This window comes from Drosophila ananassae, chromosome XL (genome assembly GCF_017639315.1).
Source record: "Drosophila ananassae strain 14024-0371.13 chromosome XL, ASM1763931v2, whole genome shotgun sequence".
NCBI classification, from domain to species: domain Eukaryota; kingdom Metazoa; phylum Arthropoda; class Insecta; order Diptera; family Drosophilidae; genus Drosophila; species Drosophila ananassae.
In genome coordinates, this window is record NC_057931.1 from 6,892,548 (window position 1) to 6,909,293 (window position 16,746).

At 39.7% G+C, this 16,746-nt stretch overlaps 3 protein-coding genes across 4 annotated transcripts; 1 reads left to right on the forward strand and 2 right to left on the reverse strand.

The window, feature by feature from the left end:
- Window positions 1-272: 272 nt before the first annotated feature.
- LOC6502162 (nuclear speckle splicing regulatory protein 1) lies at window positions 273-2,271 on the reverse strand. The gene is made up of 2 exons (XM_001966065.4): window positions 2,161-2,271; window positions 273-2,097 (listed from the first exon to the last, which is right to left on the reverse strand). The coding sequence occupies exons 1-2, from the start codon at window positions 2,169-2,171 to the stop codon at window positions 945-947; spliced, it is 1,164 nt and encodes a 387-aa protein (XP_001966101.1). The 5' UTR covers window positions 2,172-2,271; the 3' UTR covers window positions 273-944.
- A 188-nt stretch (window positions 2,272-2,459) lies between these two features.
- On the forward strand, window positions 2,460-4,292 carry LOC6502259 (40S ribosomal protein S15Aa). Of its 2 annotated transcripts, none has more exons than XM_032453465.2 (2): window positions 2,460-2,546; window positions 3,597-4,292. In XM_032453465.2, exon 2 carries the CDS (start codon window positions 3,599-3,601, stop codon window positions 3,989-3,991), a length of 393 nt encoding a protein of 130 aa, XP_032309356.1. In that variant the 5' UTR covers window positions 2,460-2,546; window positions 3,597-3,598; the 3' UTR covers window positions 3,992-4,292. The 2 variants fall into 2 exon arrangements, with proteins under 2 accessions (XP_032309356.1, XP_001966102.1); XM_001966066.4 differs by having other exon boundaries at window positions 2,461-2,614.
- Window positions 4,293-8,331: 4,039 nt separating this feature from the next.
- LOC6502161 (peroxiredoxin 1) lies at window positions 8,332-10,431 on the reverse strand. The gene is made up of 2 exons (XM_001966067.4): window positions 10,254-10,431; window positions 8,332-9,155 (listed from the first exon to the last, which is right to left on the reverse strand). Exon 2 carries the CDS (start codon window positions 9,153-9,155, stop codon window positions 8,571-8,573), a length of 585 nt encoding a protein of 194 aa, XP_001966103.1. The 5' UTR covers window positions 10,254-10,431; the 3' UTR covers window positions 8,332-8,570.
- Between the last annotated feature and the right edge of the window lie 6,315 nt (window positions 10,432-16,746).

Genomic DNA, 16,746 nt, shown 5'->3' on the forward strand with positions numbered 1-16,746 from the left:
TAGTCGGATCGGCGGGGAGCAGGACATCGGAGGGTATTAGAACTCGGCTTAGGAGTTTCCCCCGGCGCACTGAAGATGGGATGGCTTCCAGGACCTAAAAAAGTAATTTCGCCGTAAGCCGTCGTCCGCCTCAACGCGGATTTGTTGCGACTGTACAAACTGCTTCAAAAAACCCGGGAATCTCTTTCCGGGTGTCCTTTGTTTACACTTCAAATACAAGTAGCAGGACAATAATATGACTCTTTCGTCACTGGTACAAACAAAAAACAGCATTTTCAATAGAACAAGATGATACTTTATGATTAAAATCTTATTTAAACTTATTTCTAAGAGCTCTAGAGATTATTTCTCAGTGTAGAGCTGTCTATTTTACATTTTAAATTTCAACTCAACCTCGAATCCTTTACAATTACTTTACTTTTCGACTCGCAGCGAATCAATGAGTTCAATGACTTCAGGATGTAACAAAATTCGACTATCCGCCCAGCAAGGGTATGCTTCGGTTTGTTCCTCTAAGCCAAGTCCGTATTTTATTCTACCCTTTTATTTTCCTTTTTTTTTTGGCTCTTTTAGTTGTCGTCGTCGTGTCGCCGTCATACAAAATAAATGGAATATTTTCGCGTACTTTTTCTCTTCTTGGCACTTGCTCATCCTTTCCTCTCCACTTTTAAATGTTGCGGTTCCATCCGTCATGGCTCGTGGCGCTGTGTCCTTTTTTTTTTTCCTAGGTGAACGCCGGTCGGCGGGGGGGCAGGGGGGAGGCATGGGAGTTGCAGCTGCAGCTTATGCAAAGTATTTGCACCAGAAAGGGTTCCCGTGAGCCGGCATCCACATACATAATTTATAAGGCGGTGACAAATTGAAATTAGCATAATAAGCCCACAATACAGAATCAAATGTTTGTTTTCTCCTCCTCCCCAGTTGCCGGCCCTTAAAGTTTTCATTTAGCCCTGACGGGAACGTTTCCGCTCCTGGTAGCGTGCCACGGCCGCCTCGAACACCTCGCCCACGGTCCTCTTGCGCCAGACAAGTGTCCGGTCCATCGGGGGCTTGGTCACAATGGGAACGGGTAGATCCTTGGGATCATCCTCTTCGCTGTCTGAATTGGATTCCTTTTTGGGTTCCGGGGTACCCTTTTCTTCCTTTTCCGCCTCGGACTTCTCCTTGGGCTTCTTGCTAAGATCTTTCTTTTTCCTTTCCTTGTCTTTTGATTTCTTACCCTCCTCTGGCTCCTTCTCCTTTTTCTCCTCCTCTTCGTCACTGGAGTCGTCTATGCTGAAATCGGAGTCGGCGTCTATGTTGTTGGACAAGTGAGCTTGAACCGGCTTTGTTTCATCGGAAGTAGGGGCCGCAGAGTCATCCTTATCTTTGGGCGAAGGTTCCTCGCCTTCGGAGGGACGGCGCTGCCGGTAGCTTCTATTCTTGGGAGCCTCGGGCTTAATGGGCTTGTAGGAAACCTCCTCCGTGGAGGGAGCTGTCTTGGGCTTGATGACCTCCGAGGCCGTGCCAAGCTTCTGCTCGTAGAGATGTCTGTAGAAGCCGTCCAGGTCCTTCTGCTTGGTGACGTCGCCAATGGCCTCGAGGTACTCGTCGCGCTGCTCCTGCTCCTGCAACTGCCGGATGGACTCCAGCTTCTTGCGGTAAGCAGCCGTTACGTAGGTGTCCTTGTCCTTAAACTTCTCGCCCTCGGCGTCGCGGTCCTTTTGCACTTGCCGCTCGATACGCAGCTCCTTCTCCAGCTTGCGGCGCTCAGCGTGCTCCATCAGCTTGTTGATGTACTTTGGCTTCTTGGGCTCCTTGCTTTTGGTCTGCTTCTGCTCCTCGCGCCCTTTGTCCATTTCGTCGTACAGCTCGTCGTACTGGAAGATAGTGGGATCCTCCTCCAGTGCCTGTTCGTGCAGCTTGCGGGCCACTCGCCGCTCCATCAGGCTGGGGCCGCTGGAGACGCCGGCAGTGCCCTTGGATCGCATCTGCGGTGCGTTCTTGTCGCCTTCACTCTCGGATCCGCTGCTTTCCTCGAAAATGGATGGTTTTGTGGGCGGCTGCAGCGGTTTGACGGGCGCCTTCTTCTGCTGCCCCGGCAGTATAAGACCATATCTAGTTGGAATAGAATCCATTTAAATACGGTAAAGAGATAAAAAGAAAGCAATAAAAACTCACTGTTTTGACATTTTAGTTTGTTTACAATTTACATATGATTAGAGTGACCGTTTTCAGTGCAAAACCGGCTAATAGCAACCCTGGCCGTTCAAAGCATCTCTGGTAGCTGTCAACTGTCACTTGGCAGCACTGTTAGCCCCTAACAGCAGCAAACTAAGCGCTTTAGAGTACATTTTGCGCCTTAAAGTGCAGAAAACCTCTATAGTCAGCAAGAATTTACCTGTTTACAGTATATTTTGCGCTTAACAGTGTACGATCTAGCTGGGGTGGGCACACTGTTTTGGTATTTTTAAGTACTTTTTCTAGCCACATCAACAGGCACACTTTTTTGTACTTTCCAGTGTGGCCACACTTTTCTCTTTCTTTTCAACCTCTGTTTCGGCAAGGTACGCACGCTCCACGTGGCCTTTCTTAATTTGTGCAACTTAAAATTGTGTTTGCAAACCAATCCTAGGTAATCGCCGCCTAAACTAACTGATTTCTTCGAAATATACTTGGCAACGTCTGGCCAAATATTGCCAGAGGCCGGCAAAACCGACATTTGATACGAGCGCGGTGCAAAATATGTGCAAAATGTTATTCTTTTTTCCATTTTTTTTTCTGTGCCCAAAGATACAAACATATCGGCTGATATGTAAACAATGCCTTGATTGCAGTGCACTCAGACGAAGGATAACACGAATCTAGTTAATTGGATATATATTTTTTTTATGTGGCGGCCTATCTTGTATGAAAAAAATGCAAAAAAGAAATGCCGAGTGTTGTTGTTATCGACCCTGGAAGTGTGTGTGTGTGTGTGTCGGTGTGAGCTCAACATTAAGGGAAATACGATTTAAATATTGTTTTTAAACCAAAATGGCCAAAACCGGCGAGATAATCCTCTATTATCACTCGTAAAAGTCTAAAAATTGTTGTTGTTTACACCCCTACGCTCACACAGACACACCCACACACACAGACACACATACACGAACGCGCAGGCGGGAACTTACACTGGGAAGCTGTTTTTTTTTTGCACGTGCTTTGCTCTTTTTTTTTATTGTTCCGATATTGGTAATAACCATGGATATATCTTTTAAAATAATGCCAGAGCCAAGAAGATGGAAACCCCGTGTTGTGGGCGGAGGAACATGCTGTTCTGGAGAGGATTCTGTCCAAAAAACCCACTAAAACATTGTTTTTAACTAAATATATAGTTGAAATTGGCTAAAAACCACTATTTATAGACTTATCTAGTCTTCAGGATGGAGGGTTATGTCAAAAGGCATGATTTATGGACGGGAGAGAAGAATTCAAACCAGAAAGGGAGTCCCAATCTTCTAGAGAAACACAGCAAGGCCATGTTGTCCAGGTTTTCGAAGAAACCATTCCCCCAAAAATATAACAAATATAAAGTAAGAATTAAAAAACTAATCTCGATTCTCTTTCTATTGCAGCCATGGTGCGTATGAACGTATTGGCCGATGCCCTTAAGTGCATCAACAACGCGGAGAAGCGCGGCAAGCGCCAGGTTCTCCTCCGGCCATGCTCGAAGGTCATCATCAAGTTCCTGACCGTCATGATGAAGCACGGCTACATCGGCGAGTTCGAAATTGTCGATGATCATCGTTCTGGCAAGATCGTTGTGAACCTAACTGGTCGCCTTAACAAGTGCGGCGTCATCTCGCCCCGTTTCGATGTCCCCATCAATGATATCGAAAAGTGGACCAACAATCTGTTGCCTTCCCGTCAGTTTGGCTACGTTGTGCTAACCACCTCGGGCGGTATTATGGACCACGAGGAGGCCAGGAGAAAACATCTTGGAGGCAAAATCCTCGGTTTCTTCTTTTAAATACAAAAATTTATATATTGTAAAATGAGAGAGGACATCGATAAGGAGGAGCTGCTGCTGCTGCTGCGGCGGCGAGTGTGTGTGATGGAGTTTTGCTATGTAGCAAGTTATTTTATTTTGACGACCGACCCCCAAGATCGCCACCAATTCGTGATACATTCAGAGTCCAACAACAACAACAACAACTACAACAATCCTGGCAAAATATGACATCAAAAGCCAAGGAGCAGCCAATGAATGTTTTCACAATAAAAAAAAAAATGAAAATAAAACGCGAAATAAAATGATTGATACATACTAATTTTAAATACGATTTTTTTTTTCATAAAATACGTACTCTGTAAGCCGTATCGTGATCGAAATCGACAGTAAATCATTCTGTTATCATAAAAATGCCTGTGTATATGAATTGTCCTCGTTTCGGATGCAGTTTGATTCGTAATTAGACGTTAGTACTTGCCTTTTAAGCCCTAACTTCATTGAGAGAGCTGTGCCATGTGGTTTCAAGCCTCGAATGAGTCAAGTAACCTAGAAATAATGAACAAAAAGAGGCTTGTGGAGGATGGGAGGTGGTTGTTTATTCTCTACTACTCACAGAGTTTATTTAAAAAAGTCATAGTTCTTAAAAAGAAACTATTTAAGAGCTAAATTGAGATGATAAGAGTTGTAATGAAATTTAAATGGAAAGTAGGGCTTGAAAAGGTTTAAAAATGTGCAAATGGGTTTCTATAAACTAAGCTCATGATTAAGTTAAGAGAAACCTTCAGTTTTAGGTCTATTATTCCATTTAGTATGTCAAAATTTCATATTTAACCTTTACTCCGTATCAAGTTTTTATTTTTAAAAGTTATATTATTTATTTTGAAAATGTTCTTTATTTAGATTCACAAATAAGTTAGCTAATTAAACCATTATTGGGTTTTCTTATAAGCCTTTTTTTAAGCAGATATTGGTTATAGTTTTCTGATTCTTTTTCTCTATAGAATTTCTAATTTTTTAGGGTTTATATATATAATATCTCTCTAGCCAGCTGATTCCAATATTGAGCCTAAAGAAAATAGAAGAAATATGAAATATATAAACTTAGAGAAAACAATATTGAGAAAAACAGCCAGAAATAGCATGAACAGCAACTTGTAGCTTCCAGTTTCTTATCAGACTTCAAATATTGGCGGGCAATTCCAAAAATCCAGTGATATAAAACGCTCAAAACTAAGCTTTCCTCACAACACTAAACTTGAACCTTTTCAACACACTTCCGTTGAAACATTATCAACACTATTCGTTGTTAAGGCCATTATTTATTGCAAGCTTTTCGGCGGCTACTATATCCCCTGTTTGATTTGAATGATTGCAAGAGAAATTATCACAGAAAACTTAATTATCCATGGGGCTATCAGCCATCTGACCAAAATAGATCCTTGTCTGGGGGCAATAAACTGCAATTAATGTTAATATTGAAAAGTATCGATTGGGTATGCGTGTTCGGGAAAAAAAGATAATTGATGAGATGGACTTATCTATACGTGGAATGGTTTTATTGTTAATAGAACAACTGGCCAATAGTTTGAGACACCTCCACCCCACACCCCCACAAAAAACAGCTTATCGAATTTTCAGTTAAAGGTCGTTTTGGCCCAAAATGGCGGAGAGAGCCCGGAAAAAAAATAAATAAAAGGCTTGCCATTCCGGGAATGTCATTCCGCACGACCCAAATGGCAACTGATATCACTAATACCACTAGAGCGTTACGATTACCGGGCTATCAGTCTATAAAATAATCAAATTACGCGTCTGACAGCACTACAAAAATTTTTATATTTATATGTATGGGCTCTGTTTGTAGTGATAAAGTTAAAAAAAAACATTTTTAAGAGTTTTTTTTTGTTAAATATATATTTTAATAGAATAACAATAGTTTCTATAAAACATTAGAAGAGTTCTATAGTTTAGAACTGGCTTAGAAGCCTATCTGGAACTCAAATAGGTCACTTCCTTTCCTTTCTATCTATTTTTATTAACAATTAATGAAAGTAATGACTTTTTTTTTAGCCAGACCTAAAAAATAGAACCATGGAATCACAATCTTTAGACTCCAATCGACAATGACATTTGCAACGCCCTCAATTCGGGATAGAAATCGGGCTCAGACTGGGATTATTGTTCAATTTTCGTAAAATTTACCTTTTTTTTTCTTTGGCTATTTCTGTTTCTGTACAATTTGTGTGCCATTTGGAAACACTTTTCATTTACCTTTCAATGCAATGATTCAGCAAAAGCCAGTAACAGCAATCTCTTTTTTAATACAATTGTGTATTTTTTCTATTTTTTCTGCAGCTGTCGAGGGGCTGATGAATATGAATAGAGCGTTTTTGTTCAGGTTGGCAAACAAGCTCAGGTAGAAACCGATTGAAGTCTCATTTTTCAAACAATTAGAACATTTAATGCTCTATTTTAAGATTCTAGATCTATTTTAGAGTCTAGATCTTGAAAATAAAGAATTTATAACCGTAACAAATAGGTTTAAAAATCTAAACAAGTCTTAAAATGGATAAGTTTTGTTATCTATCTTGATTTTTTTAACCTTTTTGAATTAAAAAACGAATTATAAGCCTAACTAATCAACTAATACCTCTTAATACTAACTAACTAATATTTAAACTATAAAATTTTATTAAAAATAAAAGAAATTCCAACTTAAATAGCCATAAATTAGATTTAATAACTGAAAAACGTAGTGTCGTGAGGAGAGCCATTAAGAGGCCTATTATCTTGACCGCAGCTGTGTGAGAACTTCAGTATTTCCTATATAGCATATATATATAGTAAGAATATTACATACATGTGTCGTACAATTGCAATTAGCAGGGACTGGACTGATAAGTCGGTTATGCCCAAAAAAAAGTTAACTACGAAGCGACGTAACGTGCGCAGAAATCGCTTAGTTGACTAGAAAGGGTTCTGGTTACCAGTTCTCGTAGGTTCCAAATGGCTACCAGCTGCTCTCAAATACATATATATGTATATTATAGTCTGATATGTAGGCATGTGAAAGTGCCGGCTGTGGTTGTGAGTTGGCGAAAGAAAAACTCGTTTTCTGGCCAAGATCGCAGACATCGCAACTCGTGTGATGCGCCTCGCAAAAGTTACACGTAATAGTTGAACTCTTGGGTGAGGATCTCGGCTGACTCACAAACACAATCATAGCTATAACTCAGATATATATATATATCCATAACCTGATTTTAACATGCAAGACATCCACGTCGACGGTACACCGAAAAACAAGTTATTTTCTTTCTACCTGGATTGGGGAAATGCATATTAAATGATTAAATAAAATATCACTAAAGTAGAGCTACTTATGGGGTTAACAAGATAGTATAGATAGTATATTTCTTAAATAATCTATATAAAATATAAATAATATCCCACCTTACCTATAAACCCAAAACTTTCTTACACTTTTCAGTATTTCCTTGTGATCTTGAATTCCAATTATCATAAAACTATTAATTTACAGCTTTTTCTTAAGTTTTTTCACAAAAACAACTCTAAATTATGATGATTTTTAGACAAAAAAATGCTTTTTTTTTAAGAATAAATAGAAATATTCAAAAAACACAAGATATTTTCAGAATTCTAAGCATTTTCTGACTCAAAATCAATGAAATAGTGATTTACTTTCAAAAAAGTTTTCAAATAAGTGTTGAAAACACTAATTTTTAAATAATTTCAGAATATAATTTCAAAAACTGTTGATTATTAAATTTTAAGATTTAAATTTGTATATTTTTGAAAGAGTTTTGATGATTGATTTTATTTTTTAATTTAAATAAGTAGTTTTTGAAAATGAAACCCTGTAAGAAAACCAATTATTACATTGAAAAAAATGCTTAAAAATATATATATCCTAAAATGGCAACCAATTTCTTCCAGTGCCAGACAACTCTCGCTTGCACTTGACATTAAAATGCGGGACTCGATGCGGAAAACGGGAACCAGCCCAGCCCGGTGGTGCACTCGGTTACTGTGTCACATCCAACAACGCCCAGGGCGATGACGTCTCCGTCTCCTCCTTCTGATTCTGTTCCTCTGATTCCGAATCAGAGTCCGAGTCTATATAGTTACATACATATATGTATATGATTTCGCCATCGCCGGGCCCCAGACGGTGATAAGTTTTTTTATTTTATTTTCCACCTGGCAGTGGCAGAGTGGTGGTGGTGGTGGAAGTGGAATTGTTCCCCGGAGTGATAAGCCCCCGAAGAAGTTGGAGGCGAAAGTCCGCCCGCCGCCCCCTGATAACGACCCACGTGTTGCACATGTCCCGTCTGCTCTTCGGTTCAATCTTTTTACTTTTTATTTTTTCTTTACTTTCGGGTGAACTACAAAAAAGCACAAAAAAAAAAAACAAATCACTTTCCGCTTAGCTGCTGATTACATGGGCGTGTTTTCACAGTTGCTCTCTCATCTACTTCCTAGGGTTAATGTGTTAGGATATACGATATATAGTGTAGAAATATGCGATTCGAATCCGCTCCTGCTCGCCAGGAGCAGCCTCCTCCACCGCCTTGCCTTAGGAGGTGGTGGCAAAGTACTCCTTGGACTTGGTGGGATCAGCGACCATGGTCTTCTGGCCGGGCTTCCAGTTGGCGGGGCACACCTCACCGTACTTATCGGTGTACTGGAAGGCCTGAACCAAACGGATGGTCTCCTCGACACTGCGCCCCACTGGCAGATCATTGACGGTGATCTGGCGGAGGTTCTGCTTGTCATCGATGATGAAGAGGCCACGGAATGGGATGCCAGTCTCCTCGTCCAGAACACCATAATCGCGGGCCACCTTCATCGATTTGTCGGCCAGGAGGGGGATGTCCATGCTGCCCAGGCCGCCCTGCTTCCGGGGTGTGTTGATCCAGGCCAGGTGGGTGAACTGGCTGTCGGTGGAGCAGCCGATCACCTCGCAGTTGATCTTACGGAACTCGGCGGCGGCCTCCGAGAAGGCAATGATCTCCGTGGGGCAGACGAAGGTGAAGTCCAATGGATAGAAGAACAGGACCAGGTACTTGCCCTTGTAGTCGCTCAGTTTGATGTCCTTGAAGACGCCATTGACGACGGCGGTGCCGGAGAATTCGGGAGCGGGCTTCTGTAGCTGGGGCATCTATTTGGAGGTAAATTATTATTTGTATATTAGTTTTTAATTATTATTTGTTTTAATTATAAAAACTAGTGCTTATTTGCTTTGAAATATTTTCAAAAATAACAAAAACTAACAAGTTTTGGTGGCAATTTGTTGAAAAATATTCAAATTTTACCTGATAGACTTTAAAAAATGTTAAAAAAAAAGTCTAAAAAAATCAAGTTTTAAGATTTATTTAAAAACAACTAACTACCCAACCTAGATAACCTTTTTTTAGTTTAAAATTTAATAATTTTTAAAGTTTTTATTCATGAATTAAAATTTAAGAAAGAAAAGCTTGAGAGGAACTACTGATGTGGCAGGTTTGGAGATCTCAAGTCCAAGACCAATTTCCAGATATTTCCAAACTAACCTTGGCGATCGATCGCATTTCACAAGAACTTCATGAACGAAGACCCCCCCTTCTATGAACAAAATGGCTGACGCGGCAGAAGAGGCATGTAATGTAAGAAGAAACCCGGAGAACGGAGACCAGAGACCCGGAGACCATAGACCCGGAATAATCAATTAACCGAATTTCTTGAATTCCATTTCTCGATTTAACTTTTGGCACGTCGTTGTGCTAAATTTCGAAATTCAATTACAGAAATCAAGAAATTAGAAATATATTTCGGAATTTGTAAAAATATATTTCTTCTAATTTCTTTAATTTTTTTTTTTTTTTTGCCGGCTAGCATTTTCGCCATTTGTGTGTTAAGGGGGGGATTCTGTGTGAGAATATAAGAGAGAGTATATGTGTGTGTGTGTGTGCGACGGACGTGCCAATAAAGCAAAAAAAAATAAGCGAAAAGCGAAAAAAAATAGGAAACTATGCTCGGTGCTCCGTAGAACTTGTGAAATAATCTCAGTTCCCCCTTGGGTCGGGGGACCCAACGTCATTATCAGTACCATCATTATAATCCCGGACGAGAGACACACACCACATCGAAATTGCAACATTATTTAAGAAAATTAAATAAGAAAAAATATCTAAAAGAAAGTCCAATTGCCTTACGCTCTCCTTTAAAATCTCCCTCACTCTTCCCAGAATTTGCGAAATTTTCATCGCCCGACACTCACTTTAGCTGTTGCCTGGGTTCTGTAGTTGAAGTAATTGATTTCCGGTATCGGCGTGGGTCGCTCGTTAGTCGCTGTGATTAGCTGAATTTAAGCACAACCTTTCGGCACGCGAATCAAAAACGAAATACTGCGAATAATAGGTGCTTTGGTCTGGAAACGCGAATTGAATTGCCGCAGTGTTACCAGCCTGGATACTGCTAAGCTTTCACCCGCGCACGTGAAAAATGCCACAGTGTGACCGCATATCGTCAAAAGCTAAAAAAGCTTTAACGCTGTTACGGTAGCCCTGGTGCTGGGTATTTTAAATTTGGGCGGGTTTTTTGGATTTTTGATTGTAAAAGACAGTAATCAAAGAACTGAAATCGAAATAGATGTAAGATATCCGTCGATCTACATCAAAATATTCCTAAAATTCTCAAAATAAAATTTTGGCCCCATTTTCGGCCCAAAATCATGATGGTACCCCTTGGAAAAGTGCCTCCAACGCTTTTCCCCCACTTTTTTGTGAATATCTCAACCATTTCGGATCCGATTCGGAAAAGGGATACCATTTGTGAATCAGGGAACTAATCCCCGTCGACCTGCATCAAAATATTCCTAAAATTCTTAAAATAAAATTTTGGCCCCATTTTCGGCCCAAAATCATGATGGTACCCCTTGGAAAAGTGCCTCCAACGCTTTTCCCCCACTTTTTTGTGAATATCTCAACCATTTCGAATTTGATTCGGAAAAGGGATACCAATTGTGAATCAGGGAACTAATCCCCGTCGACCTGCATCAAAATATTCCTAAAATTCTCAAAATAAAATTTTGGCCCCATTTTCGGCCCAAAATCATGATGGTACCCCTTGGAAAAGTGCCTCCAACGCTTTTCCCCCACTTTTTTGTGAATATCTCAACCATTTCGGATCCGATTCGGAAAAGGGATACCATTTGTGAATCAGGGAACTAATCCCCGTCGATCTATATCAAAATATTCCTAAAATTCTCAATATAAAATTTTGGCCCCATTTTCGGCCCAAAATCGTGATGGTACCCCTTGGAAAAGTGCCTCCAACGCTTTCCCCCCACTTTTTTGTGAATATCTAAACCATTTCGGATCCGATTCGGAAAAGGGATACCAATTGTGAATCAGGGAACTAATCCCCGTCGATCTATATCAAAATATTCCTAAAATTCTCAATATAAAATTTTGGCCCCATTTTCGGCCCAAAATCATGATGGTACCCCTTGGAAAAGTGCCTCCAACGCTTTTCCCCCACTTTTTTGTGAATATCTCAACCATTTCGAATTTGATTCGGAAAAGGGATACCAATTGTGAATCAGGGAACTAATCCCCGTCGACCTGCATCAAAATATTCCTAAAATTCTCAAAATAAAATTTTGGCCCCATTTTCGGCCCAAAATCATGATGGTACCCCTTGGAAAAGTGCCTCCAACGCTTTTCCCCCACTTTTTTGTGAATATCTCAACCATTTCGGATCCGATTCGGAAAAGGGATACCATTTGTGAATCAGGGAACTAATCCCCGTCGATCTGCATCAAAATATCTCTAAAATTCTCAATATAAAATTTTGGCCCCATTTTCGGCCCAAAATCATGATGGTACCCCTTGGAAAAGTGCCTCCAACGCTTTTCCCCCACTTTTTTGTGAATATCTAAACCATTTCGGATCCGATTCGGAAAAGGGATACCAATTGTGAATCAGGGAACTAATCCCCGTCGATCTATATCAAAATATTCCTAAAATTCTCAATATAAAATTTTGGCCCCATTTTCGGCCCAAAATCGTGATGGTACCCCTTGGAAAAGTGCCTCCAACGCTTTCCCCCCACTTTTTTGTGAATATCTCAACCATTTCGGATCCGATTCGGAAAAGGGATACCAATTGTGAATCAGGGAACTAATCCCCGTCGATCTGCATCAAAGGATCCTAAAAATTCTCAAAATAAAGTTTTGGCCCCATTTTCGGCCCAAAATCATGATGATACCCCTTGGAAAAGTGCCTCCAACGCTTTCCCCCCACTTTTTTGTGAATATCTCAACCATTTCGGATCCGATTCGGAAAAGGGATACCATTTGTGAATCAGGGAACTAATCCCCGTCGATCTGCATCAAAATATCTCTAAAATTCTCAAAATAAAATTTTGGCCCCATTTTCGGCCCAAAATCATGATGGTACCCCTTGGAAAAGTGCCTCCAACGCTTTCCCCCCACTTTTTTGTGAATATCTCAACCATTTCGGATCCGATTCGGAAAAGGGATACCATTTGTGAATCAGGGAACTAATCCCCGTCGATCTGCATCAAAATATCTCTAAAATTCTCAATATAAAATTTTGGCCCCATTTTCGGCCCAAAATCATGATGGTACCCCTTGGAAAAGTGCCTCCAACGCTTTCCCCCCACTTTTTTGTGAATATCTCAACCATTTCGGATCCGATTCGGAAAAGGGATACCATTTGTGAATCAGGGAACTAATCCCCGTCGATCTGCATCAAAATATCTCTAAAATTCTCAAAATAAAATTTTGGCCCCATTTTCGGCCCAAAATCATGATGGTACCCCTTGGAAAAGTGCCTCCAACGCTTTCCCCCCACTTTTTTGTGAATATCTCAACCATTTCGGATCCGATTCGGAAAAGGGATACCATTTGTGAATCAGGGAACTAATCCCCGTCGATCTGCATCAAAATATCTCTAAAATTCTCAATATAAAATTTTGGCCCCATTTTCGGCCCAAAATCATGATGGTACCCCTTGGAAAAGTGCCTCCAACGCTTTCCCCCCACTTTTTTGTGAATATCTCAACCATTTCGGATCCGATTCGGAAAAGGGATACCATTTGTGAATCAGGGAACTAATCCCCGTCGATCTGCATCAAAATATCTCTAAAATTCTCAAAATAAAATTTTGGCCCCATTTTCGGCCCAAAATCATGATGGTACCCCTTGGAAAAGTGCCTCCAACGCTTTCCCCCCACTTTTTTGTGAATATCTCAACCATTTCGGATCCGATTCGGAAAAGGGATACCATTTGTGAATCAGGGAACTAATCCCCGTCGATCTGCATTAAAGGATCCTAAAAATTCTCAAAATAAAATTTTGGCCCCATTTTCGGCCCAAAATCATGATGGTACCCCTTGGAAAAGTGCCTCCAACGCTTTCCCCCCACTTTTTTGTGAATATCTCAACCATTTCGGATCCGATTCGGAAAAGGGATACCATTTGTGAATCAGGGAACTAATCCCCGTCGATCTGCATCAAAATATCTCTAAAATTCTCAATATAAAATTTTGGCCCCATTTTCGGCCCAAAATCATGATGGTACCCCTTGGAAAAGTGCCTCCAACGCTTTCCCCCCACTTTTTTGTGAATATCTCAACCATTTCGGATCCGATTCGGAAAAGGGATACCATTTGTGAATCAGGGAACTAATCCCCGTCGATCTGCATCAAAATATCTCTAAAATTCTCAAAATAAAATTTTGGCCCCATTTTCGGCCCAAAATCATGATGGTACCCCTTGGAAAAGTGCCTCCAACGCTTTCCCCCCACTTTTTTGTGAATATCTCAACCATTTCGGATCCGATTCGGAAAAGGGATACCATTTGTGAATCAGGGAACTAATCCCCGTCGATCTGCATTAAAGGATCCTAAAAATTCTCAAAATAAAATTTTGGCCCCATTTTCGGCCCAAAATCATGATGGTACCCCTTGGAAAAGTGCCTCCAACGCTTTCCCCCCACTTTTTTGTGAATATCTCAACCATTTCGGATCCGATTCGGAAAAGGGATACCATTTGTGAATCAGGGAACTAATCCCCGTCGATCTATATCAAAATATTCCTAAAATTCTCAATATAAAATTTTGGCCCCATTTTCGGCCCAAAATCATGATGGTACCCCTTGGAAAAGTGCCTCCAACGCTTTCCCCCCACTTTTTTGTGAATATCTCAACCATTTCGATTTCGATTCGGAAAAAGGATACCATTTGTGAATCAGGGAACTAATCCCCGTCGATCTGCATCAAAATATCTCTAAAATTCTCAAAATAAAATTTTGGCCCCATTTTCGGCCCAAAATCATGATGGTACCCCTTGGAAAAGTGCCTCCAACGCTTTCCCCCCACTTTTTTGTGAATATCTCAACCATTTCGGATCCGATTCGGAAAAGGGATACCATTTGTGAATCAGGGAACTAATCCCCGTCGATCTGCATCAAAATATCTCTAAAATTCTCAAAATAAAATTTTGGCCCCATTTTCGGCCCAAAATCATGATGGTACCCCTTGGAAAAGTGCCTCCAACGCTTTCCCCCCACTTTTTTGTGAATATCTCAACCATTTCGAATTCGATTCGGAAAAGGGATACCATTTGTGAATCAGGGAACTAATCCCCGTCGATCTGCATTAAAGGATCCTAAAAATTCTCAAAATAAAATTTTGGCCCCTTTTTCGGCCCAAAATCATGATGGTACCCCTTGGAAAAGTGCCTCCAACGTTTTCCCCCCACTTTTTTGTGAATATCTCAACCATTTCGGATTCGATTCGGAAAAGGGATACCATTTGTGAATCAGGGAACTAATCCCCGTCGATCTGCATCAAAATATTCCTAAAATTCTCAAAATAAAATTTTGGCCCCATTTTCGGCCCAAAATCATGATGGTACCCCTTGGAAAAGTGCCTCCAACGCTTTCCCCCCCTTTTTTTTGAATATCTCAACCATTTCGGATCCGATTCGGAAAAGGGATACCATTTGTGAATCAGGGAACTAATCCCCGTCGATCTGCATTAAAGGATCCTAAAAATTCTCAAAATAAAATTTTGGCCCCATTTTCGGCCCAAAATCATGATGGTACCCCTTGGAAAAGTGCCTCCAACGCTTTTCCCCCACTTTTTTGTGAATATCTCAACCATTTCGGATCCGATTCGGAAAAGGGATACCATTTGTGAATCAGGAAACTAATCCCCGTCGATCTGCATTGAAGGATCCTTAAAATTCTCAAAATAAAATTTTGGCCCCATTTTCGGCCCCATTTTTTGATCCCTTACAAAAATATACAAATTGCGAAAAAAAAATTTTTCTTCCAGGATTTTGATGCAGAGTTGCTGGAAATCGATCCACAAATCGTTTAAGGTATTCCGTTTTAGAATCGGATAAGAATTGGCTGATAAATAGCTATGGGAAGGGGCCAAGTATGAAAACTCAAACTTTCATTTCAATTTTTGTATTTGTATTAAAATTTGTATTTTTACATTAGGAAAATAAAATAAAGCAGAAAATTAAAATAAATGGTCGAGATAATGCTGATTCCGAATGTTCCAAATAAAAAAGGACCCTGGTTGGAATGGAGGTAGCTGTCCAGCTGGTTTCCTTCCACGAACTTGAAGATCTCCGTAGCAAAGATGGTAAAAAGTACAGAAAAACCTGAGAAACTAAAAGCCTTGTTAGTTAAAAATACTTTTTCCTCAAAGGATTTTAACTTACGAAATAGTCAAGAAGAGTTTCTGCAAACGATAGTCAACATAGCTATGGATAATAATTCTAAAAGTAGAAAAGCATCGAAGAAATAAAAGTTACATGTTAAAAAATAAATTAAAAAAAAAAAAAATAAAAGCAAAAAAAAGAAATCATGTCCATGGACATATAACAAAATAAAATTGCAATAAAATAAAAAGAATATATAAAAAAGAAGGAAATAAGAGCGAAAGCCACTGGACTGGAGGGTATTAAAAGAAATTATGTTAGAAATCCAGCTAGGAAAGAGATTCGACGGCGTGATAGCTGAAAAAATAAAAGGCTTGTTAGTTAGAAGTACTAATATCTGTCCAAGGGGGTTCGACTTACCAAACAATGAGCCAAGAGCTTCTGCAAACAATAGTCATAGCGAAGGTTAAAAATTATGAAATTAAAAAAAGCTGTAAATTAATGAAAAACAAAAATAATTAAAAAGAAAATATAAAAAGTGAAATAAAATTGACTCCAAGCCAAGGAACTAACTGAATATTCGTTTGGAAGGGCTGCCCTTTTTATAGCCTAGACTTTTGTGAGCAAGGCCTACTGTTATTAGTTAGAGTTTTAACCTCCGATTCAAAAGAGACATGGTCACATTAGAATTTTTGGCAAAAAATCGATAAATCGATTAATCGTATTTTGACAATGATTTTAGGGAAGGAAGTCCTGAATTAGGGATGCAATTCCGTTTTATTATCGATAAAGAAATAGATCTAATAAAAGCTAAAATAACTTGACTGATACTTTCCGATAGATTACAACTTTTAATACTATCATTTTCAATCAAAACCTGTCCCTTAAAAGTATTTTAAAATATTAAATTTTTAATTATTTTCACCTTATATCTTATTTTTGGTTTATAACCCACCAATAGTAACCTAAAATAAACTTGAAGCCTTTATAAAATCAGGTCTACCCTTTAATATATATCCTCACTTGTTTCCAGTAACTATAGTTTCAAAAAATCGTTTTCCAACCAATA

Excerpts from the sequence above, each read along its gene's own strand:
- LOC6502259 (XM_032453465.2), top strand. The coding sequence starts at position 3,599 with ATGGTGCGTATGAACGTATTGGCCGATGCCCTTAAGTGCATCAACAAC.
- LOC6502161 (XM_001966067.4), bottom strand. The coding sequence starts at position 9,155 with ATGCCCCAGCTACAGAAGCCCGCTCCCGAATTCTCCGGCACCGCCGTC.